Source organism: Boleophthalmus pectinirostris, unplaced genomic scaffold (assembly GCF_026225935.1).
Source record: "Boleophthalmus pectinirostris isolate CB_2022bp ecotype Guang Dong unplaced genomic scaffold, ASM2622593v1 HiC_scaffold_4, whole genome shotgun sequence".
Lineage (NCBI taxonomy): Eukaryota > Metazoa > Chordata > Actinopteri > Gobiiformes > Gobiidae > Boleophthalmus > Boleophthalmus pectinirostris.
In genome coordinates this window covers 42,067,870-42,092,869 of record NW_026571353.1, presented here as the reverse complement: position 1 = coordinate 42,092,869, position 25,000 = coordinate 42,067,870, and the positions used below count along the sequence as shown (strand labels likewise).

The 25,000-nt window shown below is 42.5% G+C and overlaps 2 protein-coding genes across 2 annotated transcripts in view; one reads left to right on the top strand and one right to left on the bottom strand.

Moving 5' to 3' along the window:
• The window catches only part of prdm6 (PR domain containing 6), a 182,688-nt gene that overhangs the window by 116,053 nt on the left and 41,635 nt on the right, over nucleotides 1–25,000 (top strand). The window lies entirely within an intron of this gene.
• Nucleotides 6,352–9,125, bottom strand: LOC110168952 (GTPase IMAP family member 8-like). The gene has a single exon (XM_020934448.2). The coding sequence runs from the start codon at nucleotides 9,097–9,099 to the stop codon at nucleotides 6,352–6,354; it is 2,748 nt and encodes a 915-aa protein (XP_020790107.2). The 5' UTR covers nucleotides 9,100–9,125.

Sequence of the window (25,000 nt, the reverse complement as noted above, 5' to 3'; positions counted from 1 at the left end):
ACTAAACCAGGACTAAACCAGGACTAAACAGGTAAATCAGGACTAAACTAGATCTAAACCAGGACTAAACCAGGTCTAAATCAGGACTAAACTAGATCTAAACCAGGACTAAACCAGGACTAAATCAGGACTAAACCAGGACTAAACCAGGACTAAACCAGGCCTAAACCAGGTCTAAATCAGGACTAAACTAGATCTAAACCAGGACTAAACCAGGACTAAACCAGGACTAAACCAGGTCTAAATCAGGACTAAACTAGATCTAAACCAGGACTAAACCAGGACTAAACCAGGTCTAAACCAGGACTAAACCAGGTCTAAATCAGGACTAAACTAGATCTAAACCAGGACTAAACCAGGTCTAAACCAGGACTAAACCAGGACTAAACCAGGACTAAACCAGGACTAAACCAGGTCTAAACCAGGGATTACACACAGATTTAAAGACACACGGGAACAGAAAAGAAAGTTCTACCATTTCAAGTGTAAATTCACAGAAGATCGTCTCAACAAAGAATCAAAGAATCGGTATCGAGTATCGAGTCTGTTCTTTAGTATCGATGAGTGTGAAATGTTAGAATCATAAAAACATCTGCGAACTACAACAAATAAAAACATAAAACTGATGAAACAGATTTACACACTTCAGGTTTTCAAGCATGAAGGTGTTTTCAAGTGCACAGAGAGTTTCTGGTTTAGTCCTGGTTTAGTCCTGGTTTAGTTCTGGTTTAGACCTGGTTTAGTCCTGCTTTAGTCTCTGTTTAGTCCTGGTTTAGTCCTGGTTTAGACCTGGTTTAGTCCTGGTTTAGTCCCTGATGGAAAAATACAAAGATCAAATGTTGTTGCTCTTAGTTAAAGGTTAAAGGTCAAACGTTACATAAACTTGACTCTTGGGACATTTTATGTCATGTTTATATATATATATATATATAATATATATATATATTTATATATATATAAAATATATAAATATATATATATATAAATATATATATATATATATATAATATATATATATATATATATATATATATATATATATATATATATATATATATATATATATATATATATATATATGTATATGAAGTTCTCCACTTAGAATTATTCAGGTGTTTCTGAATCCCGACAGGATGGTTTCGGTGTCACTGAATCCAGACCAGGGATGGGCAGGATTAATCGATTAATCGATAATTGATCATTAAGAATTTCATTGATTATGTAAATTTTAATTGACAAACTGAATGTATGTGTGTGTGTCGTGCCCAAACAGGTGTGTACATGTGTCTCTGCATCAGAAGGAGCGACACACAAACAGTGGGTCAGTCTGTAACGAACCGAAGCACAAATGTGGATTTAACCAGGATTTGTAGAAGAAATTCCACACTTTCCGTTGCGTTGGGACAAGTGTGAGTCCATGTGCACAGTGGATAAAGCAGCACATATGTTTCTGTGTCCAGTGGGAAAAAGTTTTTCCAGGTGAGAGTCGCTCAATGTGGATGACGAGGCCCCGCCCCCCTCCCCCCGTACGCTGTCCTGGTTTTGACAAACACAAATCTGGTCACACTGACCTGTATTCACCTGAGTCATGTCTTTTAATCCAACACAAGTTGAACCACATCAGCGACACAAGAGCTGGAGTTTTATCTTCACTTAGTTTATGTAAATTAGTGATGTGGTTTTAAGTTTTGTTTCTGTGAGATTTGAACAAAACTGAATTAAACACATTATAATGTCAAACAGCTGATGTGGATCTAGAGTCGTTATGTTTATATGTCGTAAAGTTGAATTTATTGATGCAGATTAGTGCAGATAGTAATAATAATGATGATCATTTTAATAGAAAAACGTTCATGATTAATCGATAATCGATCGTTAATTCTTCCGACGATCGATTAAGAAAGTTTCATCAAATGCCCGTCACTAGTCCAGACTTTGTTCATCCGTCCACTGACTTCAGGAAAGTTTCATGCTGCGCCTCCCAGTGTCACAAGTTTCTCTCTCACTCCAAACTTTCTTTCTGCTGCTCGATTATTGTTTTCAGCTGAATATTTCACTATTTGCAGCAGAACAGAGGCTCTTTGTGCAGGAGACATGCGCAGTAGAAGTGACACACGAGACTTGAACCTCTGCACACGTCACGAAAAACATTGAACATAGAAGTGACAGGAAACACCCAAACCATGAAAAAAAGTGCCACTTAGAGTCTGAAAACTGCGTCTGAGTTCAGTCTGAAGTTCTCGTCTGTATTTCATGACGTTTTGAGAGTTTAACTGTAAAAGTGTAAATTTGATCTAAAACAAACATGTTACGTCTCCAATTCAATCTCAACTTTATTTGTAGAGCAAATTTTATAAACAAAACACGCTTCACATTTTACTTTAAAAAGAAAAAAAACCGGCAGAATTATGTTTAATAAAGACACTAATAGAATAAATAAAATCAATTACCAAAAATAATAAAAATCAATAGCAGTACTAAGAAAATAAAACTGATAAAAATAAATAAATAAATAAACAAATAAATAAATAAATGTCTGAAGAGTTTGTTTCTCTGTGAGCTCCTGATGTTTCAGGACGACGTCACGACAATTTGGTGAATTTTAAACACATTGGAAGAGATTTAACTCCAGACGTTTCAAACGTTGATCTAAACGCCGCTTTGTTCTTTGTGTAAACTCGTGTCATGACCTGGAGACTCTGCAGGTTGGTCTGGTTTGTTAGTTTATTTATTTAATGAGTCAGGGACAGAGTGTTTCTACACGAACCTCAACACCACAGATGTTTGTGTTGATCGATTGTGTTTGATTGACCTTTACTTATCAGCTGTTCTTCCTGGAGACTGAGGCGGAGGAAACAGGAGGAAACAGAGTCTGGAAACAGCAGAGAGAAAATCAAACTCGTACTGTCACTGTAAAATACACTTTTTGCCTTAAAGTAGATGATAAATTAAATTGAGATTATTAATTTAACTGTAGCAACAAAAAATATATAAAATTAAATAAATACAAATATTGTTATGTAGAAAATTTGCAACAACTAGAAACAAGAGTTTGTCCAAGTTTCTTGGGAAGGTTCTGCTTCTGCTCGAACGGCACTGGGGACACAGCCGCTGTCTCCACTTTTATCTCGATCTAAACAGTTTGTCGCATTTTTGTGACAGTCGACGTTAAAGGGTTAATACAGACATGTCAAACTCAGGCCCGGGGGCCAAATTTGGCCCACGATACAATTATATTTGGTCCGCGGGATCATATTAAATCTGTATTAGAGCTGCAAACCGCACGCAGATAAACTACAGACATCCAAGTGTCATGACACGATATCGTCACAGTATGAACCTCACGATACGATATTTATTGTGATATTTTGATGAGGCTGCGAACAAAACTGTGAATATTTGACTTTTTCTTCTTAAAATGAGTCGACAAGACTTAATCCAAAGACATAAAAGTCTGAGTTCAGATGCACCTGAAGTTTCCCAAGTCTGATGTTTTGTCTCTTTGTTTCTGTATCTGATCTTTTAATGACGTCTGAACCACACAGATGTGATGTTTTCACATGTGACCAGGACACTTGGATCTGTGCTCCTGAAACTGATCCATATCTGATCTTTAACATGTGACTTGAGTGTGAACAGTCAGGTCACATTCATCCACCTACACGTCATCAACAAGACACAAACGTCACTATTCTGCACTGAAGTAGAGAAAACTGTTCATGATCCATGTGACTGAAGTGAAGCACATCTCCACTCACCACAAAACACCACCACCAAAAACCTGCTCCTTCTCCTTCTCCTTCTCAATCTCCTCCTTAAAAACAAGTCAGTTGTTCATGTTGTGGCTCCGGTACGAGAGGAACTTTAAAATCTCCAGGTGCTCGATGCTGCGTCCATGTTTGTTCAACTTGTGTAAACACAGAGACGCTCGCTGCGGTTGACGTCGTCGTGTCTCCAGTGTCACATGTGGGACACTTTTGGACCGTTTAATGTTCACACTGGAGTCACACACAAGTCACATTTAACTGGAAATGTGAACGACCTCGAAAAAACATCAGATTTCACAAAAAAATCGGAATTGAGCGTTAAACCTGCAGACTGAACAGAGACTAAGTGTCAGAACTGTTATTTCTTCTTGTCGTCTGCACTGAAGTGGAGCAAAGGATCATGGTCGATGTAGTTCCTCTGTGTTTTTAACTCTTCATTTAAACAAAGACACTTTTGTGATTCGACATATTGTGATGCTCCATGATATTATTGTGTGAACTTTGATGATACGATATCACCAGATTTCGGTTATTGATACATTCCTACTGTTTAAGCAAAACTATTATTAAATATTTATTTGAATAAGAAAAAGTTTAACATTACAGATCTACAAATAAGAGAAAACCTGCAGATGTTGTTGACAGTGTTGTGGAGTAACAGATTACAAGTACCGGAGTAATCAGAGTACAAATGATGAGTAACTGTATTCAGTTACAGTTACTGTTTCAGTGAGTGGTAATTGGATTACAGTTACTTTGTTGAAATAAATGGATTAAACAGAGGAATTTAACTGTTTTCACATTTTTTCCCCCCGTAATTCCACTCATTGTCGAACACTAAACCAGGTCTAAACCAGGACTAAACCAGGTCTAAACCAGGACTAAACCAGGTCTAAAAACCAGGTCTAAAAACCAGGACTAAACCAGGTCTAAACCAGGACTAAACCAGGTCTAAACCAGGACTAAACCAGGTCTAAACCAGGACTAAACCAGGACTAAACCAGGTCTAAACCAGGACTAAACCAGGTCTCAACTATGTCTCAAACAGGACCATACTGTGCAGACTGAGTCTCCTCATTTTCTATCAATAATATTTTTAATTTGGTTCAGTAAAGTTTGGACTTTTTATTTTCTTTTATCAGACAAAACTTCTTATGTGAAGATTTCCTCGTCTTTGTTTCTCTACAGCAAATCAAGTAATCCAAAGTAATCAGATTACATTACTCACTTTAAGTTATTTAATGGATTCTGTTACAAACTACATTTTGGAGTCTGTAATCTGTAATCTGTAATCTGTAGGGATTACATTTGAAAAGTAAACTTCCCGACATTGGCTGTTGACATTTTTTTATAAATATTTAGTTTGACCCACGATTTCGTCCTAACTTTAAATTTTATTCCACTGAGAATTTGAGTTTGACTCTCCAGATTTAAAACATAAATAAACATAAAATCTACAGGTCGAACGTGTTTAACACAGATGAGGTCAGGAAAAACATTAAAATGCAGATTCATGTTGAAATATTGTACAGCAGCTTCTGGGTTTTAGTGAAATAAATGATTGTGAATTTACCTTTTGTGTATTTCATAGTAAATTTCAACGTGATCAAGAGTTAAAAAAAAAAAAAAGCATCATCACATTTTAGAATCTGAAGTGTTTGTGTTCAGAGACAAAAAAACAACACCGAGTTTGAGTTAAACTTTTTTTTTACTGTGTCTTGTTTTTCACACAAACAGAACAGAATCTGAACATTAACGGCACAAAAAAAATAAACACGAAAATACAGAAAAATACTGAAAACACTGACGTCCATTTATAGAAAATTACACTTCACTTTATTCACAGAAAACATTTCTCTTAAAGTGCAAGGAAACTTTAACACCATTTAGTCCTGGTTTAAGTCCTGGTTTAGTCTTGGTTTAGTCCTGGTTTAGTCCTGGTTTAGTCCTGGTTTAGTCCTGGTTTAGTCCTGGTTTAGTCCTGGTTTAGTCCTGGTTTAGTCCTGGTTTAGTCCTGGTTTAGTCCTGGTTTAGTCCTGGTTTAGTCCTGGTTTAGTCCTGGTTTAGTCCTGGTTTCCTGGTTTAGTCCTGGTTTAGTCCTGGTTTAGTCCTGGTTTAGTCCTGGTTTAGTCCTGGTTTAGCTTTAGTCCTGGTTTAGTCCTGGTTTAGTCCTGGTTTAGTCCTGGTTTAGTCCTGGTTTAGTCCTGGTTTAGTCCTGGTTTAGTCCTGGTTTAGTCCTGGTTTAGTCCTGGTCCTGGTTTAGTCCTGGTTTAGTCCTGGTTTAGTCCTGGTTTAGTCCTGGTTTAGTCCTGGTTTAGTCCTGGTTTAGTCCTGGTTTAGTCCTGGTTTAGTCCTGGTTTAGTCCTGGTCCTGGTTTAGTCCTGGTTTAGTCCTGGTTTAGTCCTGGTTTAGTCCTGGTTTAGTCCTGGTTTAGTCCTGGTTTAGTCCTGGTTTAGTCCTGGTTTAGTCCTGGTTTAGTCCTGGTTTAGTCCTGCTTTAGTCCTGGTTTAGTCCTGCTTTAGTCCTGGTTTAGTCCTGGTTTAGTCCTGGTTTAGTCCTGGTTTAGTCCTGGTTTAGTCCTGGTTTAGTCCTGGTTTAGTCCTGTTTTGTAGATCAGAGGATGCTGCAGGCCTGGTTTTCCACGGCGGAGTTGACTCGGTCCCTGATCCAGACCTGGACCTCCTTCTCGTGTTTGGTCTGAAGCAGGACCAGCTCCTTCTGCAGCTGCTCGTCCTGGTCTCCTCCTCGATAAACCTTCTGCAGCCTTCTTCATCTCCTTCTTCTGCCGCTCCCTCAGCAGGTTGTAGTTGTCTTTGTTCACTTTGCTTTGGTTTATCTTCAGTAACTGGAAGTCCGTGTTGAGGCGTTCGTTCTCTTTGGCCTTCACCTCGGCGTACTTCTCTTGGAACTTGTTCGACCTCACGGCCTGTTTCCGGGCTTCGTACTCGTGCTCTCGCGTGATCTTCTCCAGCTCCAGTCGATACTTTTCCAGCAGACTTTCCTCTTTGAGCTTCCGATCCATCTCCTCCTTCCGCCGTTTGGCTTCGTATTCGTCGTACTTCTGCCGCTTTTCGTCGTACTCTCGCTGGATCCTGTCGTGTCGTTCCCGTTCTTCGAGGCGCCGCCGCTCGTCCTCCTCGTAGCGTTTCTCCCACCACTCGCGCCGCTCCCTCTCCCTCGTCTCCATCTCCTTCCTCATCTCCTCCAGCGCCACCGTCGTCCTCATGATTTCGGGGAGAGCGGTCGTCTTCTCGTCCGACTCGATTTGCTGCTGTAAGTTTCTGCACTTGATTTCAAACCGTTTCCTCTGCATCCCCTCCTCGAGCTTCCTCCTCTCTTCCTCCTGCTCCCGCTCCTCCTGCTCCATCTTCCTCCTGCGCTCCTCTCGTTCATAATTCTCCTCGATTTCGTTGAGATCTTCAGTGATTCGTGAGAGTTTTTCTGGGATTTCAGACTTCCTCTCTTGCACTTCTCTGAGATCTTGATTAAGTTTCACTTCCAGTTCTGCTTTTTGTTTTTCGATCTCCGGTTCTCTTGCTATAAGTATTTTGTTTGTCTCTTTCTTTATCGCGTCTTCTGCTTCTTCGAACATCTCTGAAGTGTAGCAGCCTCCTTCGTTTTCGTTCACCATCGAGTCGATTTTGTGGACGAGCTCTCGGACCTGCTGGCGGTTCTCGGGGTCGTTGTTGTTGAAGACGTGGAACCTCCCTCCACAGTCGTTGATCACCCTTCGGACGAGCGTGTCCTCCCCGAGGTAAGTCCCGAGGGTGGTGTTCCTCAGCTCATCTCCTTTGGTGAGCAGAACCAGGATGAACTTTTCAGATCCTTCTCCAAAGAACTCTCTGATGAGTCTGACGGTTTCCTGCTCCTCTCTGGTGAAGCGTCCGATCTGCAGCACCATTAGAAAGGCGTGTGGTCCGGGAGATAACAGGCTGATGCAGTTCACCAGCTCCTGTTGGACCTGAGCGTTTGATAAAGTGGTGTCGAACAGACCGGGCGTGTCCACGATCTCTATGGACCGCCCGTCCACCGTCCCCTCTGCTTTTCTGCACGATCGCGTCACAGAATTCTGAGATACTCTGGATGAAAACTCGTCTCGTCCTAAAATGGTGTTTCCTGTGGCGCTTTTCCCAGAGCCGGTTTTCCCGACCATCACCACTCTCAGAGTTCTGCTTCTGTGCACAGACGGAGCTGTAGAGAGGAGCAGATCTTCTGTTAGAGACTTTCTCCGACTTTCTCCGATGTTCCCCACCATCCTGAGCAGCTCTGGGACCTGTGTGTTGTCACTCATGTTAAATATAAAATATCTCCCTGCACATCGCCGACACAGGGTTTGTATCTCTGTGTTGTACTGGACGTAGCTACTGACGGCGACAGCTTCAGTTTCAGAATCCACTGTGAACAGAATCATGGTGAACGCGTTTTCGTAAGGTTCACAGGCGCTTTGGAGAACCTCTAACTCCAGGTTGTCCTCAGTGCTGCTGGGCCCAACGGGCAGAACCAGAGCGAAGGCGTGGACCCCCTCAGGACGACACTCTGAGATCAACTTCAGAACCTCTGTCTTTGCAGTGTCCATGGGTTTTCTGCATAAAGCAGGAAGACCTAAAACTGAAACTCTACGCCCACATATGTTTCTTTGATTAAGGAAATCCTCAGATGACTCAGATGATAGATTTGGTTTTAAAATGGCGTGAAACACGATGGTTTTCCAGTCTTGGAACCTTCCACAAAGAACAATGTTGAGGGGCTGTGTGAAGGAGAAAGGCTCTACATAACGAAGAGGTTTCTGTTGAAGCTCCTCCGGCTTCTGGAGGCTCTGCTTGAGTAAATCTGGAGGAGTTTGTTGTTCTTCGTCTGACCCTGGACGGCGCTCGGACCCCGGGGCCGTGCTGAGGCTCAGGTGCTGCCCGCGGTTTGCGTTCACGATGTCCTCACACTTCTGCATCAGCTCCTGGATGTTGTGAACGGGGCGTCTCTTCACGTTCAGGTCGATTCTGTGGTGCCTCTGGCCGCACCTCTGGATTAAAGTTTGTACTCGCGTGTTCAGGCTGCTGCTGTCCTGCGTCGTCACCACCAGCGAAAACTGGAAGGCGTCTTTGTCGAAGAAGTCCAGGATGAAGTGGAGTCTGTCGGCGTCGGCGTCGGTGAAGTGTTCGGGGTCGAGCAGCAGCAGCAGAGCGTTGGGGCCGGGGGGGCAGTTGGCGACGCACTGTTTGATCTCGTGTTTGACTTTATCTTTGTTCTGCCAGTGCTTCGCCTTGAAGACGATGAACGGCGTCCGCTTCCAGATCCCGTGAACGTAGCACGTCCTGATTTGATCTGGAGACGCCATTTTCCCCGAGATGAAGTTGGCCAAAGTCGTCATGTCCTTGAAGCTTTTCCCGAACATGGCGATCCGGAGCTCGGACGCTGAAGAAACAAACGGGAATCATTAAAATTTTATTTTTCACACGATTCTTACTTTAAAGAATCTGTTCAGTTAATAGACGCATCAAGAATCTCAGACTTCAGGTCATCGCACAATCCAGACTGGGAAGGATTTTCAGAAAAAGTGAACATCAAACCTCCATGTTTGTTTTGGGACGTGTCTATTGACAAAGTCGATCTTTTCAAGTCTTTTGAACCATTTCACTTTTGTTTTTGGTTCTGATATTGTCATATTTTCTCTTCCCAACGGAATTGAAAAATAGTGAAAGGTGAAGGTGATGGGCAGGATTGATCCACAGGAAGAACCAAAAAGGAAAAGAAATGATGATGATGATTAAGAAATCATCCCGAGTTTACAGAGAACATTTTGTATGTGGAGCGACGACAAAACAAAATCCCGTTTGTTAATGTAGAGGAGCAGAAGACAAACAGACTGAGCTGCACTTTCTTGTTCTTGTGGTTTTACACAAACATCACGTCTTGGTCTTTGCAGTGGAAGGTGTTTCTTGGTGAACAGTTGGAGACTTTCACTTTGGTGTTGACTTTTTAAATTCATAACTCAGGTTAAACGAGGGATCAGGATTTTGTTTTGTCGTCGCTCCACATACAAAATGTTCTCTGTAAACTCGGGATGATTTCTTAGTCAGACAAATGTTTCCTTTTTGGTTCTTCTGTGGATCAATCCTGCCTCCCTTTCCTCTCTGTGCTGAGTCCCTCCCCCTTCAGAGCACTGTCCCACACACTCGTGCGTCGCACTAATGAAACTCCTGCACAAACATCAGGTTTGTCGTTGTGTTCAGTTTTGTGTCGTGTTTTTGTGTTTTTATGGAGAGTTGTCGTGTGGAGCATGTGGGCGGAGCCTCGTACAGACTCGTACTGCAGTGAACTGTGAGGAGGGTTTGAACAGGGCCTGGGAGAGATCTCTAGATTAGGAAAATCTATGAAACAAAGACGCCAGAGCCATTAGGCCAAAAAATAAGAAAACACCAAAATAAAACTTGAAGATTGGTTTAGTTCTGGTATCAGTCCTAGATTAGTTCTGGTTTAGTTCTGGTTTAGTCCTGGTTTAGTTCTGGAATCAGTCCTAGATTAGTTCTGGTTTAATCCTGGTTTAGTTCTGGTTTAGTCCTGGTTTAGTCTTGGTTTAGTCCTGGTTTAGTCCTGGTTTAGTTCTGGTTTAGTTCTGGTTTAGTCCTGGTTTAGTTCTGGTTTAGTCCTGGTTTAGTCCTGGTTTAGTCTTGGTTTAGTCCTGGTCTAGTCTTGGTCTAGTCCTAGATTAGTCCTGGTTTAGTCCTGGTTTAGTCCTGGTTTAGTTCTGGTTTAGTCCTGGTTTAGACCTGGTGTGGTTCTTCTGTCTGTGCAGTGATCAGAGTCGAGTCGCGTCTGTGATTTCGTGTTCGTGCTGAAGAAAGTGAAACTGTTTGATTTCGTTTGGTGATTTTAATTCTTGAAGTCGTAACGTTTCAGTTTTTTATTCTGACGGACGCTTCAGTTACAATGTTTTTAATCTGTGTGTGGTTTTATTTTTTTTCCAATAATTTTATAAATTTTCAGACAAAAAATTTTCACATAAACTGAACGTTATTAACACAGGTCAACATATAACTGTGAAAAATAAAATAAAATAAAAATAATAATAATAACAAGCCAATTCACACTCACACACACATACACATATTTACATATTCACTAAACAATATTTGCACAATAATTTATATTCAGTGACTATATGTACTGTAAAAAAAAAAAAAAAAAAAAAAAAGAGAAAAATGGGTAGAAAAAATTAATAAATAAATAAATGAATAGATAAATAAGAATAAAATATAAATAAATTTATTACACACTGTTCTTTTTAAGGAAAATTAATTCTTTTAATGTCAGTAATGTTTTTATTTAAAGTTTTATTGAATCTATTTTTGCATTTTGTGTTCGTGAGGCTCGGTTTGTCAAAGTGTCGGGTGAAACAGTCGTCTTCCTTCTGGGCGTCGTCTGAGAACGTCCCGGATCAGGACTCAAAGACTTCCTCAGAGTTCAGACTTTCTTTATTTCTAAAGCCGTAACCAGGAAGATGCTTTTATGGCTCGGAGCAGTCGTGGTGAAATGTGGTCACATCTCCAGCTCCTGTTCTCTTTTTATTTTAGTCTGTTTTTAAGTGAACGTTCGTCTGCAGGACAGAGTCGGGTCTGTTGATCACGTTTTGGACTTTAACGCAAACTCTCCAAAAGGTCATTTCGAAAACGATGAACCTGATCATTTTTCTGCGTGACTAGAGCCAAGAGTTCACTTTGTTATTCTTTTTATTACACCTCGACTGCACCTGAACAATGCTCCTTTGAGCGGCTCGCGTCTAATAATAATATTGGACAATAGAATGTTGTGATGGCGTCTCAATTATCTCTGAACCTTCAATTAATTCAATAAAAATAAACTGGAACATCTCCAAACATATTATAATAACTCTAAACCAACGGGAAATAACTCTGAGAATATTTCCGGGCCGATACAAGACTGATCATTTTCTCTGAATTTTATTTTTAAATACAACCTGTTCAACAGCCTTTTTTTTTTTTTTTACCGTGGACGTATAAGAGAGTTTTGTAGTCATGTTTTATGCAGCCTGTTTAGTCCTGGTTTAGACCTGGTTTAGTCCTGGTTTAGTCCTGGTTTTAGACCTGGTTTAGTCCTGGTTTTAGACCTGGTTTTAGTCCTGGTTTTAGACCTGGTTTAGTCCTGGTTTTAGTCCTGGTTTTAATTATGGTTTAGTCCTGGTTTTCCTGGTTTTATTCCTGGTTTAGTCCTGGTTTTAGACCTGGTTTAGTCCTGGTTTTAGACCTGGTTTAGTCCTGGTTTAGTCCTGGTTTAGTCCTGGTTTTAGACCTGGTTTAGTCCTGGTTTAGTCCTGGTTTTAGACCTGGTTTAGTCCTGGTTTTAGACCTGGTTTAGTCCTGGTTTTAGACCTGTTTAGTCCTGGTTTTAGTCCTGGTTTTAGTCCTGTTTTAGTCCTGGTTTTCCTGGTTTTAGACCTGGTTTAGTCCTGGTTTTAGTCCTGGTTTAGTCCTGGTTTTAGACCTGGTTTAGTCCTGGTTTTAGTTTTTAGACCTGGTTTAGTCCTGGTTTTAGACCTGGTTTAGTTTTTAGTCCTGGTTTTAGTCTGGTTTTTAGTCCTGGTTTAGTCCTGATTTTGTAAAAAGAACCGATATCGTTCAACCGATACTGATACCAGATTCCTATCAGTGCTTCTCTGAATTTAATTTAAATATTCACACAGAAACATTCCAGAAAACAAACTCATGAGTCTCGTTTCCATCTTTATATAATGAGACAAAAAAACCCTCAGTGAAACATGAACCTGAAGCGACTCGGTGCCGTGATTAAAATACTTTGTCTTTATTCTTTATTCTTCCTTACGGTAAATATTTCTGTAATGACTGGACCAGTTTATCTTTCCTCTGCGCAGACGTCACAGTCCAAACGTCACGAGACGTTTATGAAACGTTTCCAGAATCAAATAAACTAAAATAAACCTGCGAAAACAAACTTACCGTAAGCTCCGGCCATGACTCAGCAGATTTTAACTCCACAGTTTTTAACTCCTGAACCGGAACAAAACCACAGAGTCTGAAACAACACGAACATACTTTTGTTATTGTTATTATTTGTTTAGTTTATTTAACACTGTGCTTTTGTCAGATATACAGATTATACAGATATACAGATTACACCACAGCCTTTTAAATTTAACTCTCTTCAGTGTCAAAAATCTTGATTATTGACACGTTTTATGACACCGATATTACTCATCATGATTTACTGTTACAGAAGTGTTGTTTTTATTAGATCAGAGGAGCGTTAAACTCCAGTTTGTGCACTTGAATGGAAAAGTTTCATTTATTTGAGGTGTTCCTCAAGGTTCAGTTTTGGGGCCAGAGTTATTTATTCTTTATTTGAATGAAACTGAATCCTTCGTTTAGAGATTTGCTTCAGTTTGATTAAAATGGGCTTTAGAGATCAATGTGAGTTATTAAAACAGAATTAAAATGATAAACATGAGTGAGTTAATACAGACGCTGCAAAAAGTGTTTTTACGTGAGTTATAATGACTTAAACAAAGAATATTTTACTTTATTTGTGTAGATTCAACTTGACAAATCAAACGGAATAAGAGTTTTTCTTAATTAAAGCATTGAGTGTGTCACATGCACATCAGTGTCCCGGGTGTGTCAGTGTTCGTGTTACTGTGTTTACATGTTCACTGAGAAACCAGGACTCATATCCACGTCTACATGATCAGATGAAATGTCTCGGTTTCTTGACATAATCTTACAAATGCGGAAGCACAAAAATTAACTTAAATTTCATAAACCAGGAAAAATACAAACCGTGAGCTCCTTTAGCATAAGAAGCTAACGAGCTACGAGATCTCCCACAATCCACTGCACAGAATAAATAAACTCAACTTTACAACATATAAACCATAAACACTATAGACACATCAGCCCGTTTGATCAGATCATTCAGCTCTGATCACATTTGTTTACGTTTTACAGAAACGAAACTTAAGACCGTTTGGCTAATTAGCATAAACTGTTAGTGGTGATAAAAACAGCTGCTCCTTGTGTCGCTGATGTGATTCAGTTTCTTTTGGACTAAATGACTCGACTCTGTGGATTATGTGAGTTGTTTTTGTGACAGAAGAGGTGCTGATGATGGTGAGTCTGTTCTGTCTGTGTGTTGTACAGGAGATAGTTCATGTTTTATCTTTTCAGTGTCACACGAGTGCAGGTCGCACGAGTGCAGGTCGCACGAGTGCAGGTCGCACGAGTGCAGGTCTTTATTTTAGTCATTTCACTCGTTTGGTCACTTTATTTATGTTGGTCAGTTTATTTATGTCTCTACTGTTGTGGTGAAAGGCTGGAAAGTGTCTTTTGGACACATGTGACTCAACTTTATGTTGCAGTAACTGTGATACTGCGTTTACATGTCACAGTATCACAGTTACTATCAGAATAAACCAGCTACAGTAACTCAGTTTCTAAGAACCAGGACACTGAAACCAGGTTACTGTGTTTACATGAACCATGAAGAAACCGAGAAACTCAAAAAACCCGATCATATTGGTTATTGATGTGCTGTAAACACACTCAATGTTCAGTTTAGTTTCTTATTATAAGTGTAAAGAAAAGAGTTGTTGTTTCTCTTAATCTTAAATGTAAATAGTTAAATGTATTTTTATATTTTAAGTACAAAAAGTCTTGTTCTATTGGCAGATCATTTTACTCAAGTGAAATTTTCTCAGATCCTGATCAACTTTCTTAACTGAAGTCGTCTGATCTTGGCAGGATTTGAGTTTCTGGACTTTATAAACTGATGTTGTGACGGGTTCCAAGTCTAAGATTCTGATGAAATTATGAATATTATGATTCACAAAAGTGTTTTTAGCTCTGACACTAGGACCTGGAGTCAGGACGAGACCAGGACACTTTTGTGTAAATCGGGGATCACCGACCTGCAGCTCCGCCTCCTCAGAGTCGTAAAATTTAATGACATAATTACTGTTGTAAAAGTCGTTGTGATGTTTGACTTCGAGCACTAAAACTCAGATAATAGTTTAGATTTTATAAACGTGAACTGTGCACCTGTGAGACTCTGGCTCCTTTATGGACGACATTTCTCACAAACTCTAAAATGAGCAGATCTGTGGCGTTTTCGATTTGTTAAAGAAACTCACCTCCTTCTTTAAATAAAACATCTTTAAAAATGTGACCAGCAGAAACTGAAAAGTACAATTTAACAGTTTCTATAAGACGACAAAACGACACGAGTGCAAAGAAAAGTGTACGACATAATTATTTAGTCTGAAAAACACTGTTGTTGTTCTTCTTTTATTTGGAACGATAAGTGAGTGTGTGATTATCATAACCTCCAAAGGAAAACTTCAGGAATATTGGAAAATATATAAAACACTGGAAAAAAACAAAATCTACTTAAATTAAAATGACTTAAATTAAGACCATTTGACTTTATGGACTTTAAAATTTGTCTCCAAAACCAAAATGAAAAAAAACACACAAAAAACAGATAATGATTTGTTTTTTCAATTTTTGATTTTGTGTTTAAATGAAAAAAACAAAACAAAAATAAAACAAACAAACAAAAACGGATAATGGCCTGAACCAGGACTAAACCAGGACTAAAACAGGACTAAAACAGGACTAAACCAAGACTGAAACGGGACTAAAACGGGACTAAACCAGGACTAAACCAGGTCTAAACCAAGACTAAACCAGGACTAAACCAGGACTGAAACAGGACTAAACCAGGACTAAAACGGGACTAAACCAGGACTAAACCAGGACTAAACCAGGACTAAACCAGGACTAAACAGACTAACCAGGACTAAACCAGGACTAAAACGGACTAAACAGGACTAAAGGACTAAAACCAGGGACTAAACAAGGACTAAAAGGACTAAACCAGACTAAACAGGACTAAACCAGGACTAAACCAGGACTAAAACAGGACTAAACAAAGGACTAAACCAGGACTAAACCAGGACTAAAAGGGACTAAACCAGACTAAACCAAACAAGGACTAAACCAGGACTAAACCAGGACTAAACCAGGACTAAACTAAACTAAACCAGGACTAAACAGGGACTAAAACGGACTACCTAACCAGGACTAAACCAGGAAACCAAGACTAAACCAGGACTAAACCAGGACTAAACAGGACTAAACCAGGACTAAAAACTAAACCAAGGACTAAACCAGGACTAAACCAGGACTAAACAAAACAAGACAAGACTAAACCAGGACTAAAACAGGACTAAACCAGGACTAAAACAGGACTAAACCAGGACTAAACCAGGACTAAAACCAGACTAAACCAGACTAAACCAGGACTAAACCAGGACTAAACAGGACTAAACAGGACTAAAACAGGACTAAACCAGGACTAAACCAGGACTGAAACAGGACTAAACCAAGGACTAAACCAGGACTAAACCAGGACTAAACCAGGACTGAAACCAACTAACCAGGACTAAACAGGACTAAAACCAGGACTAAACCAGACTAAACTAAACCAGGACTAAACAGGACTTAAAACCAGGACTAAACCAACAAACAGACTAAACCAGACTGAAAACAGGACTAAACCAGGACTAAACCAGGACTAAACCAAGACTAAACCAGGACTTAAACCAGGACTAAACCAGGACTACTAAACCAGACTAAACCAGGACTAAAACAGGACTAAACCAGGACTAAAACAGGACTAAACCAGGACTAAACCAGGACTAAACAGGACTAAACCAAGGACTAAACCAGGACTAAACCTAAACCAGGACTAAAAGACCAGGACTAAACAAGACTAAACAGACTAAACCAGGACTAAACAGGACTAAACCAGGACTAAACCAGGACTAAAAACAGACTAAACCAGGACTAAACCAAGACTAAACCAGGACTAAACCAGGACTAAACCAGGACTAAAACAGGACTAAAACAGGACTAAACCAGGAACTAAACCAGGACTAAACCAGGACTAGGACTAACCAGGACTAAACCAGGACTAAACCAGACTAACCAGGACTAAACAGACAAACCAGGACTAAACCAGGACTAAACAGGACTAAACCAGGGGACTAAACCAGGACTCAGGACTAAACCAGGACTAAACCAGGACTGAAACAGGACTAAACCAGGACTAAAAACTGAAAAACTAAATCTTTATCTGTTTTGTCATTTTGGTTTTGGACACAAATAATGAAGAAAATATTAGTTTTTTCGTTTTCTTATTTTTGGTTTTATTTAGAAAAATGAACGGACAAATGACACACGGAATATTAATAGTTCGAATATGAATTGATAATTGTACAAAACAATTTATGGACAAATTTACAAAGTGTAAATGCAGAATAAATTTATGGGGAATTAGACGTTAATAAGGTCTGAATAAACACTAATTAATGACAAATTAACCATCTACAACTATGTTAATAAGCAGAAAGTTGGATTTTAATAAGTGTATCTTAAAATAAAGTGTTGCCTTTCATATTTTAAGTACAAAAAGTCTTGTTCCACGCAAAATTTACTCAAATAATGATCAAATTTTCTGAATTCAAGTCGTCTGAACTTGGCTGGATTTAGTTTTTTTGCGATGAATGTTTAGAAACAGATTTTTAAAATGTGTGCACAAAAATAAACTAAACAAATTATTATTATTTTGAACACGAATTCCTCCTCAAACGTCGATAAAACCGTTTATAGAACGTTTCAGAAAGTCGCGATGTCGTCCGGACGTTTAAGAAAAAAAAACACAATACATTTTTAAATCGTGTTTGTGTCGAAAAAAAATCTTCTGTTCAACCGGTAATAAAAATAAAACTGTAATGACTCGATTCTGCCTCATACAAGTCACATCTGCGGAGAAGAGTTTATTTGATATTAAATCTAAACTCTGGAACGACTCTGAACATCACGAGCTTTTGATTCTCGACTCGTGAACAGATCAAAATACGAAGATCAGATCGAGATTAGATATTTTTATAACGAAAAGTCGATTATTTTAAACATCCACAGAAAGAGAAAGAAATCAAGACATTTTAAAGACACGAAAAGACTCGGGGCTTCACAGATTTAGACCAGTTTTAGACCAGGTTTAGACCAGGTTTAGACCAGGTTTAGACCAGGGTTTAGACCAGATTTAGACCAGGTTTAGACCAGGTTTAGACCAGGTTTAGACCAGATTTAGACCGGGTTTAGATCAGTTTTAGACCACGTTTAGACCAGAGATTAGATATATTTACGATGAAAAGTTGATTATTTTAAACATCCACAGCCACAACTAAAGAAATGAAGAATATTTAAAGAAAACTGGAGACGGAGTAAAAGGTTTTAGTTTGTTGAATATTATAAACTCACCTGGGTTTGTGTCTCAGGTGTTTTTACCGGATCAAAAGTTTCTGAGGATTCGTGCAGATTTCAGGTCGTGTGACGCGTTTTGAGGAGGAGGCGCGACTCCTGGAAACTCCCCAAAACCCGAGAGCTCCGCGAAAAAAAACAACGAGTCTCATCACGAAAAGACACGGAAAGACTCGGGGCTCCGCAGATCTGGTCCGTGCAGAGTCGCCGTCGTCAGGTTTAACGAGAGCAGAACTTCCTTCCCGACAAACTCAAACACGTCTGAGTCAAACTGGAACAACTGGAAGCTCAGGAATCTGGATCAGGCTCAAAAAAAAAAAAAACTTCTCTGGAATGTTTCTATCTCCATGGAAACCAAATCAGACCAAGTTACAGGTGGTTTAGACCAGGTTTAGACTGGGTTTAGACTGGGTTTAGACTGGGTTTAGACTGGGTTTAGACTGGGTTTAGACTGGGTTTAGACTGAGTTTAGACCAGGTTTAGACTGAGACTTTAGACTTTTAGACTGGGTTTAGACTGGTTTAGACTTTTAGACCAGGTTTAGTCTGGGTTTTAGACCAGGTTTAGACTGAGTTTAGACTGGGTTTAGACCGGGTTTAGACTGGTTTAGACTGGGTTTAGACTGGGTTTAGACTGGGTTTAGACTGAGTTTAGACCAGGTTTAGACTGAGTTTAGACCAGGTTTAGACTGAGTTTAGACTGAGTTTTAGACTGAGGTTTAGACTGGGTTTTAGACTGAGTTTAGACCAGGTTTAGACTGGGTTTAGACTGAGTTTAGACCGAGGTTTAGACTGAGTTTTAGACTGAGTTTAGACTGGTTTAGACTTTAGACTGTTTAGACTGGTTTAGACTGGGTTTAGACTGAGTTTAGACTGGTTAGACTTTTAGACTGACTGAGTTTAGACCAGGTTTAAGACTGAGTTTAGACTGGTTTAGATCCAGGTTTAGACTGAGTTTTAGACTGAGTTTAGACCAGGTTTAGACTGGGTTTAGACAGTTTAGACTGACTGGGTTTAGACCTTTTAGACTGAGTTTAGACCAGGTTTAGACTGAGTTTAGACTGAGTTTAGACCGGGTTTAGACTGAGTTTAGACCAGGTTTAGACTGGGTTTAGACCAGGTTTAGACTGAGTTTAGACTGGGTTTAGACTGAGTTTAGACTGGGTTTAGACTGAGGTTTAGACTGGGTTTAGACTGGGTTTAGACCAGGTTTAGACTGGGTTTAGACTGAGTTTAGACCAGGTTTAGACTGAGTTTAGACTGAGTTTAGACCGGGTTTAGACTGAGTTTAGACCAGGTTTAGACCGGTTCTAGACCTGAGTTTAGACTGTTTTTAGACCAGGTTTTTAGACCGGGTTTAGACCCAGTGAGGTTTAGACCAGGTTTAGACTGAGTTTAGACTGAGTTTAGACCGGGTTTTAGACTGAGTTTAGACCAGGTTTAGACTTTAGACTGGTTTAGACCAGGTTTAGACTGGGTTTAGACTGGGTTTAGACCCGGTTTAGACTGAGTTTAGACCAGGTTTAGACCAGGTTTAGACCGGGTTTAGACCAGGTTTAGTCCGGGTTTAGACCTGGTTCAGTCTGTGCTTTCATCCTGGTTTATTCTGTGTTTAGAGTTTTAATTCCAAATAATCTGGAATGTTTCTGTCTTTCTGTTTCCATGGAGACCAAACCAGAGTGAGTTACAGGTCAGATCTGTGGAGAGGCGAGCCCACTCACGGAAAGAACATGTTTTTCTGTGACATAAAAACAACACAAAGAAAAAAAAAAAAAAACCCATGTGCTCATTTTACAAACACAAAGAGACACAAAGTCGACATGAACCTTTAACCCTCCAGTTTGGGGGTGAAAACTGAACTCACTGCACCACGACGTCTCAGCCCTGACAAAACTACAACTCTGATAAACTCTGATAAACTCTGATAAACTCTGATAAACTCTGATAAACTCTGATAAACTCTGCTCTGTTTAACACGATCCAGTGTTATTTTAGCTCCTGCACCGACCGAGAAACACTGAGAGGAGTGACTGGAGTATAAATCAAACACTCCCTACTGAGACACTGCTCCCTACACACACACACTGCTCCCTACACACACACACTGCTCCCTACACACACACACTGCTCCCTACACACACACACACACATGCTCCCTACACACACACACTGCTCCCTACACACACACATGCTCCACACACTACACACACACACACACACACACCACACACACTGCTCCCTACACACACACTGCTCCCTACATGCTCCCTACACACACACACACACACACACTGCTCCCTACACACACACACACTGCTCCCTACACACACACACTGCTCACCTACACACACACACACACACACATGCTCCCTACACACACACACTGCTCCCTACACACACACACTGCTCCCTACACACACACACTGCTCCCTACACACACACACTGCTCCCTACACACACACACACTGCTCCCTACACACACACACTGCTCCCTACACACACACACTGCTCCCTACACACACTGCTCTGACACACACACACACACACACACACACTGCTCCCTACAACACACACACACACGCTCCCTAACACACACACACTGCTCCTACACAACTCCTACACACCACACTGCTCCCTACACACACACACACTCCCTACACACACACATGCTCCCTACACACACACACACACACACCGCTCCCTACACACACACTGCTCCCTACACACACACACTGCTCCCTACACACACTGCTCCCTACACACACACACTGCTCCCTACACACACACACACACACACTTGCTCCCTCCACTACACACACACACTGCTCCCATACACACACACACTGCTCCTACACACCCCTACACACACACACTGCTCCCTACACACACCACACACTGCTCCCTACACACACACACACTGCTCCCTACACACACACACACACACGCTCCCACCACACACACACTGCAACACACACATGCTCCTACACACACACACACTGCTCCCTACACACACATGCACACACTGTCCCTACACACACACACACACACACACACACACGCTCCCTACACACACACACTGCTCCCTACACACACACACACACACACACCTGCTCCCTAACACACACACACACTGCTCCCTACACACACACACCACTGCTCCCTACACACACACACTCACACACACACACACTGCTCCTACACACACACACTGCTCCCTACACACACACACACCGCTCCCTACACACACACCACTGCTCCCTACACACCACACACTGCTCCCTACACACACACATGCTCCCTACACACACACACTGCTCCCTACACACCAACACACTGCTCCTACACACACACCACTGCTCCCTACACAACACACACTCGCTCCCTACACACACACATGCCCCCTACACACACACACACTGCTCCCTACACAACACACACCGCTCCCTACACACACACACTGCTCCCTACACACACACACTGCTCCCTACACACACCACACTACACACACACTGCTCCCTACACACACACACACACAACTGCTCCCTACACACACACACACACACACTGCTCCCTACACACACACACACTGCTCCCTACACACACACACTGCTCCCTACACAACACACTGCTCCCTACACAACCACACACACAACACACTGCTCCCTACACTGCTCCCTGCTCCCTACAACACCACACACACACACACACACACACTGCTCCCTACACACACACACACTGCTCCCTACACACACACACACACACTGCTCCCGTAACACACACACTGCTCACACACACACTGCTCCCTACACACACACACACTGCTCCCTACACACACACACACACACACTGCTCCCAACACACACACACTGCTCCTACACAACACACTGCTCCCTACACACACACACTGCTCCCTACACACACACACACACACACACTGCTCCTACACACACACACTGCTCCCTACACACAACACACCACTGCTCCCTACACACACACACTGCTCCCTACTACACACACACACTGCTCCCTACACACACACACTGCTCCCTACACACACACACACTGCTCCCTACACACACACACTGCTCCCTACAGTTCTCACAGTTGTTGTGGAAGAAGTGCAATTTTTTTTTTACTTAAGTAAAAGTACAAATACCAGAGCAAAAAATACTCAAGTAAAAGTATCACATGAAAAAAATCTGCTTAAGTAAAAGTCTTAAAGTTTGGAAGCTCATCTCCTCCAGTAAATAAAAAATTTAAGCCTCACAGAAAGTCGTAATAATGAGTTTTAAAGTCGTAATAATGAGTTTAAAATTAAAGTTCCAGTTTAAAAATGTAAAAGTAAAAGTATTTTGCGCAGCGACTCTTCAGAAACATCTGACTCCATCTGTTTATTTCAGCTGCTTTTATTTGTTATTGTTAAAAATAAAACTTCAGTCTTTTCAGCAGGTGTCACATGATCATAAAAACACTTTTCAGTTTTGTTCACAAATGTAGTGGAGTAGAAAGTACAGATACTGAAGGAAAAGTCAAAAGTATTTAACACTTCAAAAAGTAAAGAACAGAACTTTACTACTTTTACTTTATTATGTTCCATCACTGTCCAGAGCGCCCCCTACTGTCCACACAGAGACACTGCTCCCTACAGCGCCCCCTACTGTCCACACAGAGACACTGCTCCCTACAGCGCCCCCTACTGTCCACACAGAGACACTGCTCCCTACAGCGCCCCCTACTGTCCACACACAGACACTGCTCCCTACTGTTTGTTTTAGACCACGTTTAGACCGGGTTTAGACCAGATTTAGACCAGATTTAGACCAGATTTAGACCAGGTTTAGACCACGTTTAGACCAGATTTAGACCAGGTTTAGACCAGATTTAGACCAGATTTAGACCAGGTTTAGACCAGGTTCAGAACACGTTTAGACCAGATTTAGACACAGCGCCCCCTACTGTCCACAAACACAGACCCAGCCCTTCCTTCCTGTGGGGCAGTGGGATCTGTCGCCCCCCTGAGCCTCGGCCCTGCCCAAACAGCGCCCCCTGTGTCCCTGGGCGCGTCGGGTCTGCGGTTGGCGGTTGGCGTTTGGCGTTTGGCGTTGGCGGTTGGCGTTTGGCGGGGCGGTGGAGGGCGGCGGCGGCGGTGGGGCTCAGATCTGAGGGGAGTCGTGGCGTCGGGGGAAGAGGCCATAATCAGGCTGTAAAAACAGAACGCGGCGGCGGACGACAGGACCATACATCAAACACTAATAAACCCCCACAGACTCACGGCTCCAAGACACGACAGGATCCTGCAGCGCAACACCACTCACCTGTACAAGCAATAACTCACCTCAACACCTCTGCGCCCCGCGCACACACAGGCCCACGCACACACAGACCCACGCACACACAGACCCACGCACACACACACCCACGCACACACACACACACGCACACACACACCCACACACCACCCACAGCACACACAGACCCACGCACACACACACCCACGACCACACACACACACACACACACACCACCCACACACACCCACGCACACACACACCCACCCACACACACACACCCACGCACACACACCACACCCACACAGACCACACACACACACCACACACACAACCAGACACACACACACACCCACGCACACACACACCACACACACAGACACACACACACAGACCCACGCACACACAGACCACGCACACACACACCCCACACACACACCACGCACACACACCCACGCACACAAGACCGCACACACACAACACACACACACAACCACACACACACAGACCCACGCACACACACACCACGCACACACACCCACCCACACACACACACCACAGCACCACAGACCACACGCACACAGCAGACACACACACCCACGCACACACACACCCACCACACGCACACCACACACACGCACACACACACCCACGCCACACACACACACACCCACACACCACGCACACACAGACCCACCCCACACAGACCCACGCACACACAGACCGCACCACACACACACACACCCACGCACACACAAGACGCCGACCCAGCACACACAGACCCACGCACACACACCCCACGCACACACACACCCACGCACACACACACCCACGCACACACACACGCACACACACACCACACACACCCACGCACACACATCACCCACGCACACACAGACCCACGCACACACACACCCACGCACACACACAGACCACCGCACACACACACCGCGCACACACACACACACCCACACAACACACACACGCACACACACACCCACGCACACACACACCCACACACACAACACCACACACAGACACACACAGACCCACGCACACACACAGACCACACGCACCACACACCACACACCACACCCACGCCACACACACCCACACACACACACCCACACACACACACCCGCACGCACACACAGACCCACGACACACACAACACCACACAAACAGACCCACGCACACACAGACCACGCGCACACACACCCACCCACACACACACCCACGCAACACACACACCACCACCACACAGACACCACGCACACACACCACACGCACACACACGCCACACACACACACACACACACACCACGCAACACACACCCACGCACACACACGCACACAACAGACCCACACACACACCACACACGCACACCACACACACACACACACACACCACACACCACACACAGACCCACGCACACACACCACGCACACACACACCCACGCACACAGACCACCCACGCACACACAGACCCACGCACACACACCCACGCACACACACCACACACCACGCCACACACACCCACACACACACACCCACACACACACCACAGACCACGCACACACACACCCACACACAG

Bases quoted from the DNA above. Each gene is read 5' to 3' on its own strand.
- LOC110168952 (XM_020934448.2), bottom strand. From the start codon at position 9,099: ATGGCGTCTCCAGATCAAATCAGGACGTGCTACGTTCACGGGATCTGG.